General features: G+C 45.6%; 1 protein-coding gene across 5 annotated transcripts in view; it reads left to right on the forward strand.

The window, feature by feature from the left end:
* Positions 1-21739, forward strand: part of LOC116836822 (butyrophilin subfamily 1 member A1-like) — a 139203-nt gene extending 117464 nt beyond the window's left edge. For all 5 annotated transcript variants that reach the window (XM_075063961.1, XM_032800773.2, XM_032800777.2 and 2 more), the window contains 9 exons: positions 614-895; positions 1764-1880; positions 3427-3447; positions 4097-4117; positions 6442-6474; positions 10442-10462; positions 12302-12322; positions 12434-12460; positions 20919-21739. In XM_075063961.1, coding sequence (XP_074920062.1) covers positions 614-895; positions 1764-1880; positions 3427-3447; positions 4097-4117; positions 6442-6474; positions 10442-10462; positions 12302-12322; positions 12434-12460; positions 20919-21457 — 1082 coding nt within the window. In that variant the 3' untranslated portion in view covers positions 21458-21739. The remainder of the gene's footprint in view (positions 1-613; positions 896-1763; positions 1881-3426; positions 3448-4096; positions 4118-6441; positions 6475-10441; positions 10463-12301; positions 12323-12433; positions 12461-20918) is intronic.
* The last annotated feature ends 450 nt before the right edge of the window (positions 21740-22189 follow it).

Here is a 22189-nt window from a genome sequence, read left to right on the forward strand (position 1 = left end):
GCTTGCTTGCTAGCATATATATACCTACCCCTGGAAATTTCCACTACCTGCGTCTGACGAAGTGGGTATTCACCTACGAAAGCTCACGCTCCAAAACGTCTGTTAGTCTATAAGGTGCCACAGGATTCTCTGCTGCAGTACTTATGGGTTAGCTAGAACAATTATTTATTAATTTATTTATTTTTAAGGAAGAGACTTCCAATACTACAGGAGATGGAGAAACATGTCCCTTATTCCAGTGATTAAGTACATGCAGTGTGAAAAATTTGCACCATATTTTGTCTGGCTTGAACTTCCCTGTCACTGGAGTTGTTATTTCCTGGAGCTCAGAGCCAGTTTAGTTGTGCTGCTCTCTCTGTTCAGTGATACAGCCTGGAGCTGAAATATGCTGTTCACACTGAGATAGGCTTCCAGCTTTAGGACTCAGGCAATGATGACATGCTTCTCACAACCAGAGCCCGGCAGTGATGCAACAAAAGACTCTTGCCCTTCTGCAGGAGGGACAACGATCCACTTTTCCCTTCTGCTGAAGGATTAAATGCTCACCTTCCAGGCTGAAAAGATCCATAATGCCTGTGTAGGGTTCACATAGGTTCATTCCATTTTCCTCCAGGTCTGGGCTCTGCTCCTCGCATCTCTATCGACAGCTACCAGAGCGGAGGGATCCACATGGTGTGTGAATCTGCTGGATGGTACCCGGAGCCCCAGGTGCAGTGGAGAGATCTCAAGGGGCAGCACTTACCATCTCTGACAGAAAAAATAAGTCAACATGATAACGGCCTGTTTGAAGCACAAATTTCCATTATTGTAACAGAAACTTCCAGTCAGGATCTGTCCTGCTCTGTCAGGAACTCCCAGTTCAACCAAGGGAAAGAGTCTGTGGTCTACATTGCAGGTTGGTGTTCATCAAAGCCACACAGTTCAGCCACTCACCAGAAATGGGATATGTTTAGGGCTAATTTAAATATTGGATTTACAAAGTGCATGTGCATAGAGCTTCATGGAGGCTATTTGTTAAACACCAGGTGTGGTGAATTTAGAGGAGGTTAGACTTCATGAACCAGCCTTCCAAGCTGCTGATGGAGCATAATGAAACATGGCTAATTTGGGGTGGGGGTGGGGGTTCCTAATAGTGTGTCTTATTGTTGTTAACACAGTTAACATGCCTGGAGTTGAATTGGCATTCGCAGTGGAGAGGGAGTCTTGCAAAATTTCTGTAGTGTAGAAAAGGCCCCTTTGTGCAGTCAGAATGGGCTCTCAAACTAGAGCTGGGAGGGAAATGGTTTCTTGTCCCATGAAGATTTTCAAGTTTTCAAAAAATGTCCTTTTCCCCATGGGGACAAAACTGACACTTTTCAAAAGTTTTCATTAAAAACAAGAGAGAGGAGAGGGAGGGATGCGCACCTCACAATAGTCCACTGGTCAGGCTCTCACCTGCGACTGAGGGTCAAATCCCTGCTCCAAATCAGGGAGAGCAGGAATTTGACACTGGATATCCTCTGAGAGTATCTTAGCCACTGGGCTAGTGGCTATCAGGGTTTGGTTTTTTTTTTCCCCTCCGCCGGGACCCCCGTGTCCCTCTATTTCACGTCTCTCATCTGGTCACCCTAGCTATGCTATTTGCATAGCTGAAGTCGAAGTATCTTAATTTGACTTACCTAGCCGTCTTCATGGTGGCGAGTCGACTGCCACAGCACCCCCATCGACTGTGCATACTGCTTCTCGATCCAGGGGGTAGTATAGACGTACCCTTTGTCTTACAGATCCCTTCTTCCTGAGGGCATACCCCTGGAAGGTGGCTGTGTACATACTCCTGGTTGTTGTGTGTTTGGTCACTTGCACAGCAAGCTACTTCTTCTGGAAGCAACATGAAGCAAAAGGTAAAGTTATAAGGGGACACTACAGTGTACTCAGAGATTTCCTTTAAAATTAGTTGAGGGTGGAGGTGGCTTTTTCATAGTTAAAGATGCAGCTACATTTTTATTTGAAGCCATTTTTTGCATCTTCTCTAAATTTCCCAAGAAAAGTCAGATTACCCTAAACTGGAAGTTCAGGACAGGCCTTGGGGTGGAATTTGTGAGGGAAAGCTGAAGTCTTCCATTACTTTTTTGCCCATATCTTTGGAAATAAATGAAGGGTCTAGGAGCCACATGAAACATATCACTGGATTTTCATTGCTAATGGATGAAACCAAATGCCAAAACAAATGTCCATAATTTACAATATGAAATGATGAGCCCTTTCCTTTGAATATTCAGAGTGCTAATACAACAGCTGTACAGCGCAGCAAGAGATACACTCACCTATCAAAATGCCCTTAGCCTAAGAATGTTGCACTGGGCTTGGAAATGAGAGTTCTGGGCTCACATATGCCACTGATTGGTTTTGTGCACTTCACAACCCTTAGCAGAGAGCACAGCCAGATATTGTTCAGCAGCAGGGTTAAAGCAGCCCAACTTTTACATGGAAACAAGCCCTTGGTGACTTGCCCTAACTCACACAGAAAGTCTGTGGTAGAGCCAGGAATTGAGCCATGGTGCAAGTCCCAGGCTAGGGTTCTAACCCCTGCCTCTCAGGGCCCTGTCTACGAATGCAAAGGCCCCATGATTAGCAAAATAGAGACCACTTTAAAAATAACACCTGCAAAATTATTATTTCCATTTCTCTTCCTGCAGCCTGGCATTCTTGACTGTCACTGCCCAAATCCTGCCCTGCATAGGGAGCTATTCATTTTTTCATGGGCTATCCCATGATGCTCATCACGGCAGTGTCTGAACCTCACACATTGCCTTTTAGCTCTGGTAGTGTCAGTCCCATTTCCTTTCCGGTAGCTTGTTTTTTCAAAGAATCTTTTATCCTGCATGGGGGTCAAGCAACGATGCCCAATCCTATGGAGCTGCTGAGGGTCGCTTCCTGACCTGCCAGACAACATGACAGTCTCTCTCTGTCACTATTCTCTTTTCCAGCTATTCTGTATTTTTCTGTACTACCCAGTTCAGCGTGGATAGCCATTCTCAGGAGCTGGATCCCAGTCACAAACAGGAGTCTGTTCTCCACAGAAGTATTGAAATGGCCCGTGAATGAAGTCTGGGTAGCTGAGGAGATTTGGTTGTTTTCATGCTGTTGGGCCTAGCTCAGAACAAGTCCAACCTAGCCAAGCTGATCTTTATTTCCCAAGTCAGTTGAGGAGGATGTACAAATACTTTACAGGGTTTGGGTTCCAACTGAACAGGAGAACTTTAACCACAGGCAGGAGGATTGCTGTGACAAGGAAGTGCAGGCCCGTCTGATACACAGGGCAATGGGAGTGGTTCTATGGAAGTCTGTTGATACAGTTCATTACCAGCCAACCAGTGCTCTGTAGAAAGTGCAACATTTGTACTGGACTCTCCCCCTTTCTAACGAGTCTCTCCCCTTCTCTCGTAGCGGCGCATGTTGCAGAGAGAGGTAAGACTCTTCTATGGGAACTGCAGTGGGGGGTAGGGGTACATCTTGAGCTTTGAAACAATTTGCTGGTGCCTCCCAGGCAGCAGTTAGAGGATCTGATGAATGAATGCCCAACTTGGTGGTTATTACATGCAAAGCAGAGCACTGTCCACCCCACTTCCTACCCTGCAAATCCCTGAAATGCACCCCAGAGAGCCCCAAGGTTGGCAGGATTTTGCCTCCCATGGACAGGCATAGGGTGTAGGCAAGTGTACGTTATAGTGACCCTTCACTCTGTCACTTATTGGGATGTCAGTGAAGTGAAGGCATCCTCACTTCCTACTAAGTTTATTAACATAACCTTTATGTAGACGGTGGCTGGGGTAGAGTAGCTGGGAAAAAGTCAGTTTCAGAAGCAGAACTGTGAATTTCCAGCCTTTCTGACATCTTAAACTTGTGTTTTGGTAAATTTCTTCACAAGAACATTATTTTATGATTTGTTTTAGCCACAGCCTCAAGTTCTTAAAGTTAACAGCATTTTCCATTTGGGTTAATTATTTTTCCATTGACTTTTATGGGTCTAGACCAGACCCTAAGCCATAATTTTTATGGAATTATTTATGTGATATGCTATTTAGAAACCTACAATATATTCTGTTCTTCTTTTTAGGGAAACTTGTTGCTGATCTTGGTACGTGTCATAATCGTCTCCATGTTAGACACCTTGTTCCTTGTTCTACCAGGGGATGGAGCTTCCCTGATCCATCCGCCCTCCAGACCCGACACTCTGCATCCCCCAACTCCTCTGTCTGCCTCACCCATGTCTCCCTTCAACTTTCAGATGATCATCACCAGCTGCCTGACTCTGCCTCTACACTCTCACTCATGAGTCGCATCCTGGTCCATGACTCCTATTTGTCTCTCCACATTACTGTGACCATCACTAATAATTTCTCACCGCCTCACCAACATTGATCCTTGCCAACTCCATTCACAGCAACGCCCCCTCACTTACACAAAACAAGGCCATTCCAACACAAAACTATTCATTTCTAGTTAGGTTTGAGCATTTATATATAAACTCCAAAGCTGAGACCATAACATTCTGGCACTAACACACAATGAGGCCAGTGTTGTGTTGAAGGATCACATTTAGTATCAGAGACAAGTATGCTTTAAAACCAATGTCAAGATTTCAGTTCTTCAGTCATGAACTTTACTCCTGTATTGACTTGTTCAGATTTAAAGCTAGGAGGGAAGAGAGAAATACAATTGTGTCACACTGTGCTAGAGTTCAGTTTATTTGGATGATTTAAAAAAGAATGGCTGCAAATCATACTTCACATTTCAAAAGTAGAACCTTAAGTTTTAATTTCCATGATTTTAGAAGTTTGCGAGTTTAAGATACTTTTTTGTCAGAGTTTTTTGGAGGAGGTTGGTGGCACATCTGCTTGGCCTGAACTCCAGGGTAACGAAGAGTTTTGAGTGCTTTGTCATGTGCTCTGAAATGTGCCCAACAGAATGCAAGATACAAGGAAGGGCACATTTACATTTTTGTGATGAATTGGAGAAAAATAAGCTGATATGCTCAAAAAATGAAATAACACAAAGTTCATCTACTTACAAAGACATAAAGAAAGCAACAACTAAATCTAAGATATTTTAGATTCTGACTGATTGAATTGTGGCCTCCATAGAAAGGTGTGTCTCTGTTTCGCTCTTAGTCAGTCTCTTGTGATAAGGCACCTCGGTGGGCTCAGCGCTTCCCCCTCTGGCAGTGGGGGAGCCTGGAGTAAATCAGTGTCCCTCTGGATGGTGTTCATTCTCCCACTTGCGGGGTTATTTCCCAATCTTTTCCGGGGAGGCCTTTGGGCAGGCCTCAGAAGTACCCCTCCGCCAAACAAACAAACAAAAAAGAAACCAGTTCCAACACAAAACAAAGGGGATATCTTTTTCTACCCCCTACTCTGAGGTGCCAGCCGGTCCCCATGGCAGGCAGTGAGTTATGTAGCTTCCCCTGTAGAGAGGAAAGCAGCCATCCACCCTGGAGCAGGCTATCTCCTTGCTGCCACTAGCCTTGCAGCAGCTTGTGTCCCCTTCCAACTCTTCAGCGAAGGAGGGGTTTTTAAAGGTCTCAGGCAGCCCTTAATTCAGAGGTGGGCAAACTATGGCCCGTGGGCCACATCTGGTCCGCAGCACCATCCTGCCCAGCTTTTGAGCTCCCGGCCAGGGAGGCTAGTCCTCGGGCCCTCCCTGGCTGTCCTTCCTCTCCCGCAGCCTCAGCTCACCGTGCTGCCAGTGCTCTGGGCGGTGAGGCTGCGAGCTCCTGCCAGGCAGCATAGCAGCATGACTGGCTCCAGTGGGACAGCACAGCTGCCAGTCCTGCTGCTCAGAGTGGCATGGTAAGGGGGTGGGAAGTGGGGGAGGGGTTAGATAAGGGGCAGGGAGTCCTGGGGGGCAGTCAGGGGACAGGAAGCAGGAGGCAGTTGGATGGGGCGGAGGTTCTGGGGCTGGTGGTCAGGGGATGGGGAACGAGGAGGGTGAGGTTGGATAGGCATGGGAGTCCCGGGGGGCCTGTTCAGGGGTGGGGATGTGATGGGATCAGGGTAGTCAGGGGACAGGGAGAAGGGGAGATTTTGAAGGGGGCAGTCAGGGGACAGAAAGTGGGAGGGGGCAGATAGGGGGCGGGGGCCAGGCTGTTTGGGAAGGCACAGCCTTCCCTACCCAGCCCTCCATATAGTTTCGGAACCCCAGTGTGGCCCTCAGGCCAAAAAGTTCTCCACCTCTGCCTTAATTGGACTCAGGTGTCCCTAATCAACCTGAGGTAACAGCTTCTCAGCTTGTAGGAAGAAGGGCCTTTATTGTTAGAGCTAACGTACCTGCCTTCTGCCACCCTCTTACAGCTGCCCAGCTTGACTTTAATAAACACAGGGCAGTTACATGAAATTACTGTCAGAATTATCCCCAGGTGCCCGGCAGCATGAGATCTCATCTTTTGCCCTTTTCTATCTCTAGAGACTGTCCGATCTGAAATGAAGAGCGAGAGGGGTAAACGTCTGGGCAGTGGCAATGTGTTAGCAATTGTATGTAAATGTCGCCAAAGGAGGGGGGAAAATGAGAGCTTGTATCTTTCTCTCTGGATAATGTGGTTAATGAGATGAGGGCTCATGGAAGAGGTGTTGCTGCTACTGATGCAGCAACCTCATGATCCTGCCAAAGCTATAGCAGAAGACCCCACTGTCCTGCTGCAGCCACTACAAACCCAGCTCTGTCAGCAGCAGGAGCATTTCATGGACTGGCAGCAGGAGATGCAACTGTCTCAGCAAGAAAGGACTCACCAGCAGACAGAAGATCTCCTGTGGCAGTTCACAGATCTGTCCTGGATGGAAATTTGAAGACCACTGTATGTGTGTATGGTGGGGGAGGCATGTTTTTGAGGCCCAACCTGGCCAAACTGGCCTGGGAGATGACATGAAACTTTTGACATGGTCTTCCACAGTATTCTTACCAGCAAGTTAAAGTATGGATTGGATGAACAGACTATAAAGTGGATAGAAAGCTGGCTAGATCATTGGGCTCAACAGGTAGTGATCAATGGCTCAGTGTCTAGCTGGCAGCCGGTATCAAACAGAGTGCCCCAGGAGTCAGTCCTGGGGCCAGTTTTGTTCAACATCTTCATTAATGATCTGGATGATGGGATGAATTGCACCCTCAGAAAGTTTGCGGATGACACTAAGCTGAGGGGAGAGGTAGATATGCTGGAGGGTAGGGATAGGCTCCAGAGTGACCTAGACAAATTGGAGGATTGGGCCAAAAGAAATCTGATGAGGTTCAACAAGGACAAGTGCAGAGTCCTGCACTTAGGATGGAAGAATTACATGCACTGCTACAGGCTGGGGATCGACTTGCTAAGCGGCAGTTCTGCAGAAAAGGACCTGGGGATTACTGTGGACGAAAAGCTGGATATGAGTCAACAATGTGCCCTTGTTGCCAAGAAGGCTAACAACATATTGGGCTGCATTAGTAGGAACATTGTCAGCAGATCGAGGGAAGTGATTATTCCCCTCTATTCAGCACTGGTGAGGCCACATCTGGAGTATTGCATCCACTTTTGGGCTCCCCACTACATAAAGGATGTGGACAAATTGGAGAGAGTCCAGTGGCAGGCAACAAAATGATTAGGGGGCTGGGGCACATGACTTATGAGGAGAAGCTGAGGAAACGGGGGTTATTTAGTCTGCAGAAGACAAGAGTGAGTGAGGATTTGATAGCAGCCTTCAACTACCTGAAGTGGCAAGTATCAGAGGGGTAGCCGTGTTAGTCTGGATCTGTAAAAGCAGCAGAGAATCCTGTGGCACCTTATAGACTAACAGACGCTTTGGAGCGTGAGCTTTCATGGGTGCGTCTGACGAAGTGAGTATTCATCCACGAAAGCTCACGCTCCAAAACGTCTGTTAGTCTATAAGGTGCCACAGGATTCTCTGCTGCTTTTACCTGAAGTGGAGTTCCAAAGAGGATGGAGCTAGGCTGTTCTCAGTGGTAGCAGATGACAGAACAAGGAGTAATGGTCTCAAGTTGCAGTGAGGGAGGTCTGGGTTGGATATTAGGAAATACTATTTCACTAGGATGGTGGTGAAGCACTGGAATGGGTTACCTAGGGAGGTGGTGGAATCTGCATCCTTAGAGGTTGACAAGACCCAGCTTGACAAAGCCCTGGCTGGGATGATTTAGTTGGTGTTGGTCCTGCTTTGAGCAGGGGATTGGACTAGGTCACCTCCTGAAGTCTCTTCCAACCCTAATCTTCTATGATTCTATGATTTTTCTATGGAGGCTTTTCAAAAAACACCCAGGAAGGCTGCCAACCTACCTGATTGGGAAGAGTGAGACTGGATCACCTTGGTGATGCCCTTCTCTGCTGTTGCAGTCCAGGCTCCCTACTGTGCTTTAAAGGACAATGAAGCCAAGTCATACCATTCTCTGACTCTGTCAGCAAAGGCACCATGAATGGTCTAGGCCAAACCGTTTCCTCCACAGACAGATTTATCCACAAACAGTAGCTCAGTGATTCCTGAACCTGGCTTTTTCTCAAGTTAAACCTTGAGTTTAGGGCAATGAAAGAGATTATTAATGCACAGTCCTGCAACAGTTAAGGCTCATCAAAAACTGCAAATGGAACAGTTTTCCATCAAAAAAATGCAGTTTCATCTGAATGTTTTGTGGGAACTTCTTGATTTTGATGAAATTATTATGGAAAAAGTTGAAATGTCACATTTAAAAATGTCAAGTTTTTTTTTGACATCATCCTTTTGTTTCTTTTTGTTTGGATTTTAATACTAAAATTGATATTTTAATATATTATAATATTGTGTTTATATAATATATGTAGTATTATGTCTATGATCTATATTATATTTAACATTTTCATACATAGAAATCTAAGTGATATAACTAAAAACAATGACATTTAAATGAAACATTTTAACACTATAGAAACCAAATATATCTATACATTTTAAGCAAAATGCTTTGATGGACCTGAATTCAATTTGTTTTTGGAATTTTCATAGGAAATTTCAATTTTTATTTTTTTTTTGTTCTGATTCTGAGCATTTTTATCCTGCAATGTTGGAACTTTCCACTGAACAGAAATTCCTGTTTTGATCGGCTGTAGGAACAAAATGTGAGGCTCTGGCCACCAGGGGCTCATAGCTGAAAACAAGTCTTCCAGCTGAGCTCAGTAAATGCAGTGCTGGGAAGAGACAGGGACCCAGCTTCACCTTTTGGTGCACAATGGCTTCACTGACATTATAATTGGGGATTGAAAACACTGGGATTCTTTGAAGCTCCACCCCAACCAAGCTCTGCCCATTTGACCACTTGGGTGCCAAAAGAAGATGCCACTCACAGTATACTGTGCTGTCAGGTGGATTCCTGCTCCAGAGTGCACATGTACCAATATGTCCATGCATACTCTGCAGGGCTATTATTATAGTGGGAGCAACAGCCTTCTGTGAAAGTTGCCTAACACTTTCCATTATAAAAGATTCCTTCAAACATTTTCAAAAGTTTATAACTCAGCTGAACCTGAATGGAATATGAGACAAGTGAAAAGCACTTCTTTAGCCCCAGGGCTTTGTTTTAGCCAAATAGCAGTCTGCTCAAAGAATAGAAGGGTTAAACTTTCTCCAAAAGAAGGTGCACGGATACTCTGCTTTGACTTCGGTTGATGAATAAAGTTAGTTGCATGTTAAAGAGTCTCTTTGTAGGGGCATTCATAGATGTTGAGGACTGAAAATACCATTCTGAGCATCCATCCCTGACCTCCTGCTTAGCGTAGGCCAGAGACCCTCATGCAGGGCTTGCTGCCTCAAGATCATACCTTCTGGTGGAGCTCTGCATGTTTTAGACAGAGATGTGATCTTGAATTGTATGGATGGTTTCTTCTTGAATTGTTGGACAATAGGCTAGACATTACACAGCCTTAAAATTCCCTTCCTTCCTAATAATTCCTTTTTTTCCCCAATATCGCCAAACCCCAATCAGATCTGATCTCACCGCAGACAATATCTAACCCACACAGCATTTTCATGTCACTATGAACATGGGTCAGTGACTGTGAAGACTTGGTTGCTGTGCATAGCTTTAATGTTATTGACCATGTCCAAATATTTTATTTCTCAGGGGACTGTAGACTATCTGTAGAGCTCATCTTAGAAGGAAACCAATATATTTCAGTTAATATTTATTTACCATGGCATTTTGTGAGGATGGGATTTTGGTTAAAAAAACAAAAACAAGCTTTATTCACATGTAATTGGAAGTTTAAGAGTGAATTGTAAACACTGGGGATAAAAAGCCTCATAAGGGAAACAATGATATAAGAGACACAATTGAGGCCCTTTTTGCTATATAGTAAACTATAGGCAATGGGAGTAGATCTGAAGAAAGACTGTTAATAGAAAATGCAACATTTTAAACCCATTCTTCTCTGTATTTCTTTCCTATTTTCTTTTAGAGGAACATATTTCAGAGAAAGGTAAGGTTTCTTTGTTCATTTTAATGAGTGTGGGAGAGATCAAAGTTTGCAACAAGTTGCCTATATTATTATTGTTTATTATTTGTATTATGGAAGCACCAAAAGGGTCAGGGCTCCATTGTGCTAGGTGCTGTACAAACATATAACAAAGAGATGGTCTGTGCCCCAAAGAGCTTACAATCCAAATATAAGATGCAAGACAACAGGTGGATATAGACAGACCAACAGGGTTCACCAGGGAACAGAGGGGTGATTGTGATCAGGATGATAAGCACCAGTCACAGCTCTGAAGCTGTCAAGTGATTTCTATGCTTCCTGGCAAAGGTAAGTTTTAAGAAGCCTTGTACTTGCCAGCTGGCTACTAAGAGATTTTCATATAGACCAGTTACAGTCACGTAAAGACAAAATCCACCACACAAACCCTAAAGCATGCAGATGACAAATGCCAAGAACTCTCTGAACACTGATGCATCATGGTATCCATTCTCTCCAGTAGCCCCCTGCCTCCTTTAATGGACTGGGAAACACCCTGTGTGTGATACAATCCCCTGACTGACTCACACCGGCTCTTAGCCCTGCACTTAGCGGCATTAGCAGATGTTTGCTGTGGCCCAATGTGTGCTGGGCTCCTAGGGAAGGGGTAAGGCAGAAGTTAAGCTTGGACATTCTAATGCACGGTGGATAAATGGGGTGGTGTGGGAAGGGGGAATGGAGCACCCAGGCTGAGCCCAAGGAGGCACTGAGAGATGTGCCTGCTCTGTCTCCCGTCTCAGCCCATTCCTGCTTGTGCCTCCTGCCCAAATTGTCTCCCCTAGCCACCATCCCCCTCCCCACTCCCTGCTCTGGCCATCTCCCCACACAGCATGGCCCCCCAACCTATGTTCCCCTTGTATGTTTTCCCACATATCCCACTCATCCTGAGGAAGAGAGGAGAGGCCTAAGCAGCACTGTCATAGGGGTGGGCAGGCAGGCAGGCAGGCATGGAGGGTGGGAGGGAGCTGCAGCTGCAGGTGGTGCCAGGGCAGAACTCCCAGCTCAGCAGCAGAGGCTTCTCCTCCCTCTGATGAAGGTGCTGGGGTCCCCAGCTCTGGTGTGCCAGCAGGCCTGTCTGCTAAGGTTCCTCCCCATGCCCATGGGGCAGCTGCAGGGGAGAAACCCCAGCACTCATCCATGTTCCATCTCTGGTGATTTCCCCCCATTCAATAGCATCACCCCTTCCTGCCCACAGCGCTGGGCTGAGCAGCCACCATTAGCTAGGATGGGCAGGAGGAAGGAGCAGGTGTAGGCATTGCTGTTCTTTAATCACTTCTGTGAGAATGTTCTTCACTTGTAGTAATAGTTATAACATTCCCACCAGGTTCAGAGTGGCAGGGGATAGAGTAGCTGGAAAAATGCATAGATTCCAAGGCCAGAAGGGAACACTGTGATCATGTTGTCAGATGCCTGGTATAACACAGGCCAGAGACCTGCCCCCAAATAATTCCTAGAGCAGGAAAAACATATACCCTTGATTTAAAAATTGTCAGTGATGGAGAATCCACCACAATATTTGGTAAATTGTTACAGTGTTTAATTATGCTCACTGTTAAGTTTATGGAAATAAGGTATAAAATGTTTTATTTAATTAATTTTTAATTGAGCATTTCCAAACTTTCTTCTTATTGTTATTGTTAGTCCTTGTTATTATTAGTTTTATTTCAGTATAATCCCTTATAGTTAACAAAGATTTAATTTGTGATATGGTCATGGGAATTTTTCTGATGTAAACTGCACTTTAAATATATGTTTGTTTCAATACAAGTTCTTACCACATATCTATTTCTATTGATTTGTTTTTAGAGAGGCTCCAGGATGAACTTCGTAAGTGCCATCCCATCTTCCCCCCAATATAAACTGATTAAAAACTCTTTCCTCTTCTGAGGGGCTGGTGCACAGGGCAGCTCTCATCTCTCTGTATTCACTTTGTTTCAGGATTGAGAAGAGCCCAAATATATGAAGGTAAATTCAGCTAATATTTTATCCATGTCAGAATCAATGAGATCTCTGCCCCATTTTCTTTTGCAATGAACAGACTGTAACAATGCTGGTTCTGGTGGGACCCAACTGAGAGTGCCAATTCAGGACAAATTGCTTACAGCAGGGCAGTTACAGCCCAAGGCTGGGGTTTTTCCACCTCTAAGGCAAACGAAACCAGCCAGAAAGAGAGGACTTTGGTTTTACCCCACTGGCTGACCATATATCACACAAGCAATTCCCTTAGACACTCCAGTTTCCCAGTATCACCACCAGTGCCACTCGTTATGGGGATGAATGGTTACGAAAACCAATACCCCAGTAAAAGAAAAATGGTTCTCCTGATCCAAAAGGACCAAGCTCCAGACCCAGATCAATATACAAATCAGATCTTTCCCACAAATCACACTGTTGCCAATCTTTTAGAATCTAAAATCTAAAGGTTTATTCATAAAAGGAAAAAGATATAGCTGAGAGCAAGAACTGTTTAAATAGAATCAATTACATACAGTAATGGCAAAGTTCTTGATTCAGGCTTGTAGCAGTGATGGAATAAACTGCAGCTTCAAATCAAGTCTCTGGAGTACATCCACAGCTGGGATGGGTCATTCAGTCCTTTGTTCAGAGCTTCAGTGTAGCAAAGTTCTTCCAGAGGCAAGAAGCAGGATTGAAGACAAGATGGAGGAGATGCAGTAGCTTTTTATATTCTCTTGCCATGTGGTCTTTCTTTCTTTGTTCCAAAGACACCTATTCCAGCACATGGCATGGAGAAACCTCAGAGTTCTGTCCATAGGCAGGTCCCTGCATACCTTGCTGAGTCACAAGGTGTGTCTGCCTTCTCTCAATGGGTCAATTGTATATCTCATGTTCCTTAATGGGCCATCAAGCAGACTAGGCAGAGCTGACACCAACTTATCTGGGATGTCACCCAGAAGCATAGCATAAGTTTGAAATACAGACAGTATAGAGTCAATATTTATAACTTCAACTACACAAATGATACACACATGCAGAGAGCATAATCCTAACCAGCCAACCATAACCTTGTCTTAGACACCTCATTTGACCTTATACAAGTTTTGGTGCCACAACAGGACCTTGGTTGCAACCAAGTTCTATACGGTCCCAGTTCAAGACAATAACATGACACAGGCTCATAGCAAGAGTATTTTCAGAGAGATGGGACAGATGTTCTCCTTTGGGTCAAGTAGTGATTAGTGAGAGGGAATTCCCAACCTTTCCGAGCTTACACTGTTCTGACAGGATCATTTCCATTACACTGCTCAGTATACTCTGCTGAAGAGCAAGATTTCCACACTCCCTGATTTAACTCTCCATTCCCTTCAAATGGACTATGAGGAAACAAGGAGCATGTTGGTCGTCCATGGTGCTGGGGAGTTGAACTCTCTAAGAGACGCTGCAGGTCGCAGGGAATGTGGTTGTCTATTTTACCCTATGTTTAAACACTTGCAATGTACAGTGGATGCAGGGTTGCTAATCAGATGTGGAGCCTTTCACTGCTAGGCCACTAGTCTCAATGAAAATGGAAGGACTCCTGCTCACGAGAGGGGGTGTCTTGGTAGAGAGAAAGCAAAAGGTTAATCTTGATGGAAAGCATCTCGTGGTTATGAAATAAAAGGAAGTAAGGGGGAAAAAATGACAGGTCAGAAAAGGGCAGTGAAGGATGATATTTTTAAAAACTGAAACTCAAATCCTGTGGTATTGATTTTATTTTTAAAAGAAAAAAACTTGTTAAATTATAGCTAGATCACTGCTAAAACCTCTAGCCAAGGTTGCCAAAGTGTTTCCATTCTAGCATCTGAATTCAGTTGCTTGTGAAATGTTCATCTCAAGGACAAAGATTTTCCATTCCTGTCTCTGCCCTAAGGTGATACTTTTTAATAAAAAAAGGGTTTCAGCAAAATGGTCCAGCCAGTCTTTGGTAAGAAAAGAATCAGGAAGAAATTCATTTTCCTGTCCCCATGAAACTTAAGTCTTGGCACCCCATTCGCTAACACACACACACTGCACATGTTCCCTAGCAACACTACTACATTAGCAATGTGTGTAACTTCCTATTAATCCACTAAATGTTAGTCCTGGTTCTTAGACCCCTCCTAGAGGAGTCAAGTAGATGAGGTTTAGTCTTCTTTCATTTTATACTACAAAGTGGTAAATAACTGGCAGGAGACTTTTAGGATTCTGTGTGACAGCTCTGGTAGAATTAAACATCCCCTTGTCAGATTCACTACAAATTTTCTGTTGTGCTGGGGGACCTTGCCTATCAGTGCTGAGCCCAATATTACTTTTGGGGGGGATTTTATGGCAGGAGTGAGGTCTACGTGGATTAAGGCTTATAATAAAAATTCAGTTTCAGCCTTACATAGGGAGTGACAAGGGACACTACATAATACAGAAAAAAAACCACAACATCCTAGTGTTTAAAGTTACTACTGTGTCATTCATTTGTTTCTCATATGACACCTGGGCACAACCCACCAGCCCACTCAGGCTGGTGCCCACAAGGGCCTGACTCTCCTGTCATGGGAATGCAGTGAGGCAGTGACAGCCAGAGCAGCAGTGGGCTGGGGGAGCTTCACCTTCAGTGACTTGGGGCCCTTTAACACTGAGCCACCCAGGGCCGGCTCCAGGGTTTTTGATGCGCCAAGCGGCGGAAAAAAAAGAAAAAAAGCCGCGATCGCAATTGGCGGCAGCTCCACTGCGCTGCTTTCTTCTTCAGTGGCAATTCAGCAGCAGGTCCTTACCTCCGAGAGGGACCGAAGGACCTGCCGCCGAAGAGCCCAATGTGCCGCCCCTTTCCCTTGGCCGCCCCAAGCACCTGTTTGCTGAGCTGGTGCCTGGAGCTGGCCCTGGAGCCACTTGCTGGACTATAAGTTGAATGAAAGAGGAGGGTGGCAGAAGATTTTAGCTGCTTTCTAGCAGTTAAAATGTTCCTGAGCGGGAGATGCAGGGAAGAGTGAGACAATGAGGGTAATAGGAACTAGGGATGTAGATACCGTTTTAAAAATTTAACCATTTAAACAACAAAAAACATGTCATTTAAATGGTTATCTGATTAAGTGGCTGGACCTGCTCCGGCTGGCTTAGGGCTGCTGGGGCCATTAAGGCCGACTAACCAGTAAGACCAGTTAACCTTTTGCATCCCTAATAGGAACCATAAATGGTGATAAGTAAATAGACCAGGATGTTCCCATGCTGGCAGGGAGAGTGGGGAGCTGCAGTGAATCTCTGCTCAGCCAAGGCTGCTCCTTGGGGCCCAAGACTGAGAGCCAGGAAACTAGGGAGTCCCCAAGTTGGGATGTTACCAGGGTCTTAGAGTACATAGCAAAAGCCAGTATTTACATGGGTCAGGTGCTCTAAGAACAGCTGCTGCCATCAGTTGGGTGGTTCTGAGCTCGTTAGTGGTGTAAGAAGAGCAGTCGATGACCAGCCAGGTGTAGGGCATTCATTTATTACCTTTATTTTTAAAAGAAGCTCTTTTTTTTATTCAACAACAAATCAGCATGTGCTGTTGGCCAAAACTGCCTGACTCCTTTCAACACTGCCTCCTTCTTCTCCCTGCTCCTCAGCACCCAGAGCTCACAGGGTGTCCCCGCTTCTTGCCTTGCCCTGCCCCATACCTGCTCAGCTGCATTCAAAACTCCCAGGCCACAGTTAAGAAATGTGGGCCAGAGTTGTGTCTATTCACATAACTTCACTGAAGTCAATGGCATTAATGCTGATTTACACCAGCTAAGCATCTGTCCCTACCATGAGTACTACTGGGATTGGGCCTGAAGCAGCCCATAGGCCCAAAAATCTGAGACTGTTTGATGCAACTGTCCTGTACATTTAAAAACCTGTGTGCCAAGAGGGCAATATCAAAACAATATATTCCCTTTACATAGTTCCTCTGAGACTTCCCCTAGTCTGTACTCTCTCAAGCAGGTTTATTTTATAATAAATTTTAGCTAGTTCAGCTGGCAGGAATAAATTGTTCATAATCCCTGTTGTTACCTTATTGTTACCATATTCATAATCTCTGTTGTTACCATATTGGTCAATTGATTATCTACAGTGTAACTCCTCAAACAAAAGCTGAGATTGTTTACTGCTCTAGAGACCCTGAATTAAGGTGACCAGATGTCCTGATTTTACAGGGACAGTCCTGATTTTTGGGTCTTTTTCTTATATAGGCTCCTATTACCCCCCACCCCCGTCCTGATTTTTCACACTCACTGTCTGATCATCCGACCCTGAATCACCCCATCCTGCAAGGCTCAGAGCAGAATCCCTGCAATCAGATTTTTCCTGAAATTCTTAATTTTTACCCAAAATATTTTCTACTTCTCACATATAGATGATGAAAACCAGAGAACAGGAAATATTTACTTATGTGCAAAGATAAAATGTACTAATTTCAGCACAAATAACTATTTAACTTTTATTTTCCTTACGATAGTTCATCTTGTTTTATCAGAAATCACATCTTGGATTGAAAATCTGAAGATCATTATCTTACGCCAGGGAAAGATCATTTTTACTTGATTTTTCCTTGTTTTAAGCACTCTGATTTTTTTGCAGTGCACAGAGAATATGAGGAACTTCAGACCTTTGCTCAGATTAAAGAAAAAGGAAATGGACATGACCCCTAAAGAGTTCGTTGCAGGTGATGTACTCACTGCCATAAATGATAGCAACAGGGTTACTCAGTCACAAGTTATGGCTTGATTTAGAAGAGACTTCAGCATCAAGAGAGGAATTAGTGATCCTACCCACAAAGACAAAGAACGTTGAGCCCCACAAATCTGCAAAAGGATGACTAAGAATCCCCTAAGCTGAAATAATGGGAGCTTCAGGTTTTAATAATGATCTCTCATGAGGGAAAGCCTGGTGAATGTCATGTTCTCATTCACTGTGTGACGTATAGGAGGTCAGAGTAAATGATCATGAAGATCCCTTCTGGTCTTAACATCTGTAACCTTTCTAAACAATTGACATAAGAGGTAACAGCATGAAGAGACACAGGAGCCCTTATTGTGCAAGTTAAAATCTGGGTGACATTTGGCCTTCTGGAGGGCCACCCCTCCCCTCTCACAGCAGATTGTGCCTCCAAAGCAAATCTCCACCTGAGCTCCCCAGTGCACATTCAAAATTCCCAGGCATCACCATTCCCTGTACTGGTGCTCCACAAAATTCATCTCACTGACTCCATGGTCCTGCCCACACCCATTCCATCTGAGGAAATGTTCTCCCCAAGGAGGAGCAGTGCCCCCACTTTCCCAAGTGCAGGGTTTGCAATTTTCTTTGAACCTTGCACAAGGGAGGGGCTCGTAGCTCCTCCTCCTTACAGGAGCATGCAAGGGCTAGCAGCCATCTGCTTGTCAGCGTGAACCCCAGCAGAGCTTCCTCTGGTCACTGCACATCTCACCCCCACCTTGGTCTTACCACTGGCTGGCTGGAGCTCCCTAGGGCAGCTGAACTCAGACAATCATAGAAAACTGTGCTCTCTGTGCCAGTTTTGGCTGGCTAAGTCAGACTCTTATTAGATGGGGGGAAGAGGGGAGGAGAATGAGCTAGGAAAGGGAAGAAATAAGGCAGGGAAGGAAAAGGACACATGAGGTAGGAGACAGGAGAAAAACTCTCACCTCCCAAGTGGTATTCAGGCTTTAGCCAAAGCCAGTGGAGTTGGCAATGTCATCTGAGTCCTGCTCTCCATCCTGGTCTGGCCAGGACATCTCTTAGGGTTAGGTGAAGAAGGTCAGGGTCCCAGGAGAAAATGGAGGTGGCATCCATGATGGGGTGCAGATTGCTCCTTCCCCTTCTTTCAGTCAGCCATCGTTGTGGTTCCAGCTGTTTCCCCAAATTCTCCATTTTCTAAGGACCCCAAATGGGAGTGTTGAGTGGAATAGCTCATCCTTCATCAATTTGTCTGCCATTCAGGCCTGTTTTCCAACACATCAATTTTGGTTGATTCATTACCATTCTCATGCTTTTCTTGTTTGTTCTTAAAACAGTTCTTGATTTATATCAGGAGGCTTTTCATTTGGACTAATTCAACGTGTCTGTCTCCCTTTCGGGCCTTTTCCCATCAGAATGCATTCACATAAATTTTTGTGACATTGTAGGAGCTTTCACCCACATCTTACAGTCGAGCTCACAATTGGGGTAAATTTGTAGGCCCAATTATCACTTTGCTTCTGAGACAGGAAAAAAAGCAGGTGCCCTGAAGGAGCATCTACTGCTGGGTCCAGGCCCGACACCTCCTTGGGGGAAGCATGAAAGAAACAAGCCAATAAACCAACTACCACACAAGGATGAAATCAAACAGAGAAGACTAAAATAAACTAATAAGCAAAATAAACCCCGCCTCCCAGAGTTGGCCCTGCAGGTACTCAGACAGGAGCTGCACTTTTTCCATCACCCCCTGCCCTTCATGACACATGGTCAGCTCCTCTTGTAGGGCGGAGCCATAAAAAGGGGAGACCAACCTCCCCCCCACCCCATGTGTTCCAGACTGAGACAGCATAATCCCGTGACAGCACACACCAGGTCATGGAGACTGTGTGGCTATGTCTGCATGCTGGGCTAGGCACTGACAGATCCATAGTCACAGGGAATTGCTGCTGGAGTGGGTTAGCTGAGGGCACAGGACAAACCTTCAAGGGCTCTTGAATTGATTTAGCCTGGCTAGCCCCAAACTGTGTATGCATTTGCTGATCCAATCATCTGCCCTCAGCATTGCCCAAGGGAGCTCCTGGCTTTGGGTGTATGCAGCCTGGGGAACACTGCTGGAGGTGAGCCACAGATCTCAGCTAGGCCCTGGGGAGCAGTAGCATGCTGGGCTACTCCTGTGATTGCACTCAAGGCTATAGTAGCAGGGAAGACAGGGGATGATGTTTCACAGCATTTCCTAAAGTTAGGGAGGACCTGTGCCAGAGGAGGAATTAGCCAGTGGCGCTGGAATACTTTTAATACTGGGGGTGTTGAAAGCCAGCCCCCTTACTTCTGTCTGTACATCCCCATCCCCACCTCCGAGCTGGGGCCGTGAGCAGGACGATGTCTCCAGGAGAAGGGGGCCCAGACAGAGGTAAGGGAGCCGAGGCTGGGACCGGCAGCCGGGACCTCGGACGTGGAGCTGGCAGCGGAGCCCTGGGTGTGGGGCCGGGAGCCTGAGTGTGGGGCTGGGAGCAGAGCCCTGGGAGCAGGGCCAGCAGTCAAGATCCCATGTGGGGGGCCAGAAGTGGAGCCCCAGGTACAGAGCCATGAGTCCACATGCAGGGCCAGAAGCAGAGCCCAGGCACAGGACCAGCAGCTGGGACCCCTCATGTGGGGCCAGGAGTGGACTCCTGTGTGAAACCTGGGGGAGCTACAACTCCCCTAGCATTCCCTAGTTCCCATGTCTATGGAATTAGCTGCTTTTCCCCCAGTGTGCCATACCTCTCCTCTTCTCCTTGAAACTCTGCAGCTCCAATGGCTTTGCTATTTGCTCCACCTCAACTCTGCCCCATGTTTAAACAGCAAGGAGAGGAAAGCAGACCATTTTGACAAGGGGCTCCAAGTCCTGCGACCCTTCTTCAGAGTGCATTGGAGACACATGGCAGTGAGAAAGCTGTTGTAGCTATTTTAATGGAATTTCTTGGCTGTTCTCCTCTTTAGCACTACATTGCTGTACACTTTGCCTTTAATGTACATTCCATTGATGGCTAAGTGCCCGAGAAGTGTAACCCCTGGTCGGTGTGTGTTACTTAGGTCTGCAGTACCCAAGCCATACACTGTGTGGGATTATGTGCATTACACCTATCGCTCCAGACCTTGGCTCTTTAGCTCAAGCTACTGTGGAAGTTGTAAGATTAGTTTCTGCAGATAGCCAAGACTGTTGTCATTATCAAAGTACATCTAAAAATGACAATGTCCTGTGAAGCTGCGAGCATAGTTCAGCAGAGGACTCTCCTAGGATGTAGATACTGCTCTGGCTGAGTAATTTCCTCTGTGTTTATGGGATGAAAGGCAGAAGCTGGAATGTGAGTGCTCCACAATGGGTACATCTATATTGGAGCTGGAAGGTGTCATTTCCAGGTTGAGGACATGTATCCACACTAGCGCTGATCAAGCTAGTATGCTAACAATAGAAGTGTAGCCATGGCTGTGCTAGTGGCAGAAGGGTCTAGCTGCTTGAATATGTACTGATAGCCTCAGATGGGACTATACTTTGAGTGGCTAGTCCCTCCTGCTGCTGTCGTTGCCATGGCTACATTTCTTGGACATATTTTTGAACTGAGGGTCTGTAATTATACTGGGAAATGAGCACACACAGCTCCAGCTGACTTCAATGGGAGATGCACATACAAACCCTTCATGAGGATAAAATTGTATTTATTTTAAATTCAATGGGCTACTCCTTCCTGGGCCTGAACTTGACCATCTTCCTCTCTCTTTTCAGTGGATATGACTTTTGACTCAGACACAGCAAATGTCCTTCTCATCCTGTCTGAGGATAAGAAAAGTGCCAGAGTTGGAGACCAGAGGCAGAACTTGGCCAGTAATCCTCAGAGATTTGACACTTGCACCTGTGTCCTGGGTTCTGCGATTTTCACTCATGGGCAGCATTACTGGGAGGTGGAGGTGGGAGACAAGATTGGATGGACATTGGGTGTTTGTAAGGAATCTGTGGGAAGGCGGGGGATATTTACACCCTCACCTGAGACCGGATTCTGGACTATGTGGTTGAGAAATGGAAATGAATATGCAGCCCTTACTTCACTTATGACCCCTCTCCTTGTGAGCATCAGGCCCACCCGGGTGGGCATTTTCCTGGACTATGAGATAGGCACAGTCTCCTTCTACAATGTGACTGACAAGTCTCATCTCTTCACTTTCACTGACACCTTTACTGAGGCCCTCCGGCCTTATTTTTATACTGGTGTCCGTGATGGGGGTAGGAATGATGCTCCCCTGGTAATTTGCCCAGTAAGAGACTGAGAAGTATGGCGTCACTTTTATTAGTGTAGCAGAGGCCAGAGTTAAGGATGTCTGGGTGTCATCGTGGTGGAGTCTTGCTCTCATGAGTGCCACAAATCCATAGGACCAGTTTTACACCCTTTTAAATAACCCCCTATTTGAATCCTGTCCTTCTAGTATGTTAAGCTTAGTTTGCATTTTGTTTATTTACTAGGTAATCTGCTTTGATCTGTTTGTTATAATTTATAATCACTTAAAATCTATATTTTGTGGTTAATAAACTTGTTCTATGTTATATCCAAACCAGTGTACCTTTGAGTGAAGTGTCTGGGGAGAATCTCAGCTTGGTTAACACAAGTGTGCATTGTCCTCTTCACATTGAGGGAGGGGTGAACTATTTATGAGCTTACATTGTACAGATCCCTGTGCAGTGCAAGACAGTATATTTTTGGGTATATACACCCGTGGGGGGTGCGTGCCTGGGGATCTGAGGGTACCTTGGCTGTAGCCTTTCTATCGTTGGTTCATGCAGCGATTGGTCAAAGCCTACATGTAACTGAAGCTGGATGTGTTCTCCCTTTGTGAATGCTGGTGGGAGTGTAGGACCAGGAGCAGCTTGTCACAGCAAAACACAGTATGAGAGGGAGCCCAGGCTGGTGAGTCAGAGGGCTCAGGGATACCCCAGTTCCAGAATGCACCCAGGAAGTGATAACCCCTCACACCCTCCACCCCCAAATGTGTCCTTTTCCTTCT

This window comes from Chelonoidis abingdonii, chromosome 3 (assembly GCF_003597395.2).
Source record: "Chelonoidis abingdonii isolate Lonesome George chromosome 3, CheloAbing_2.0, whole genome shotgun sequence".
Taxonomy (NCBI): Eukaryota; Metazoa; Chordata; order Testudines; family Testudinidae; genus Chelonoidis; species Chelonoidis abingdonii.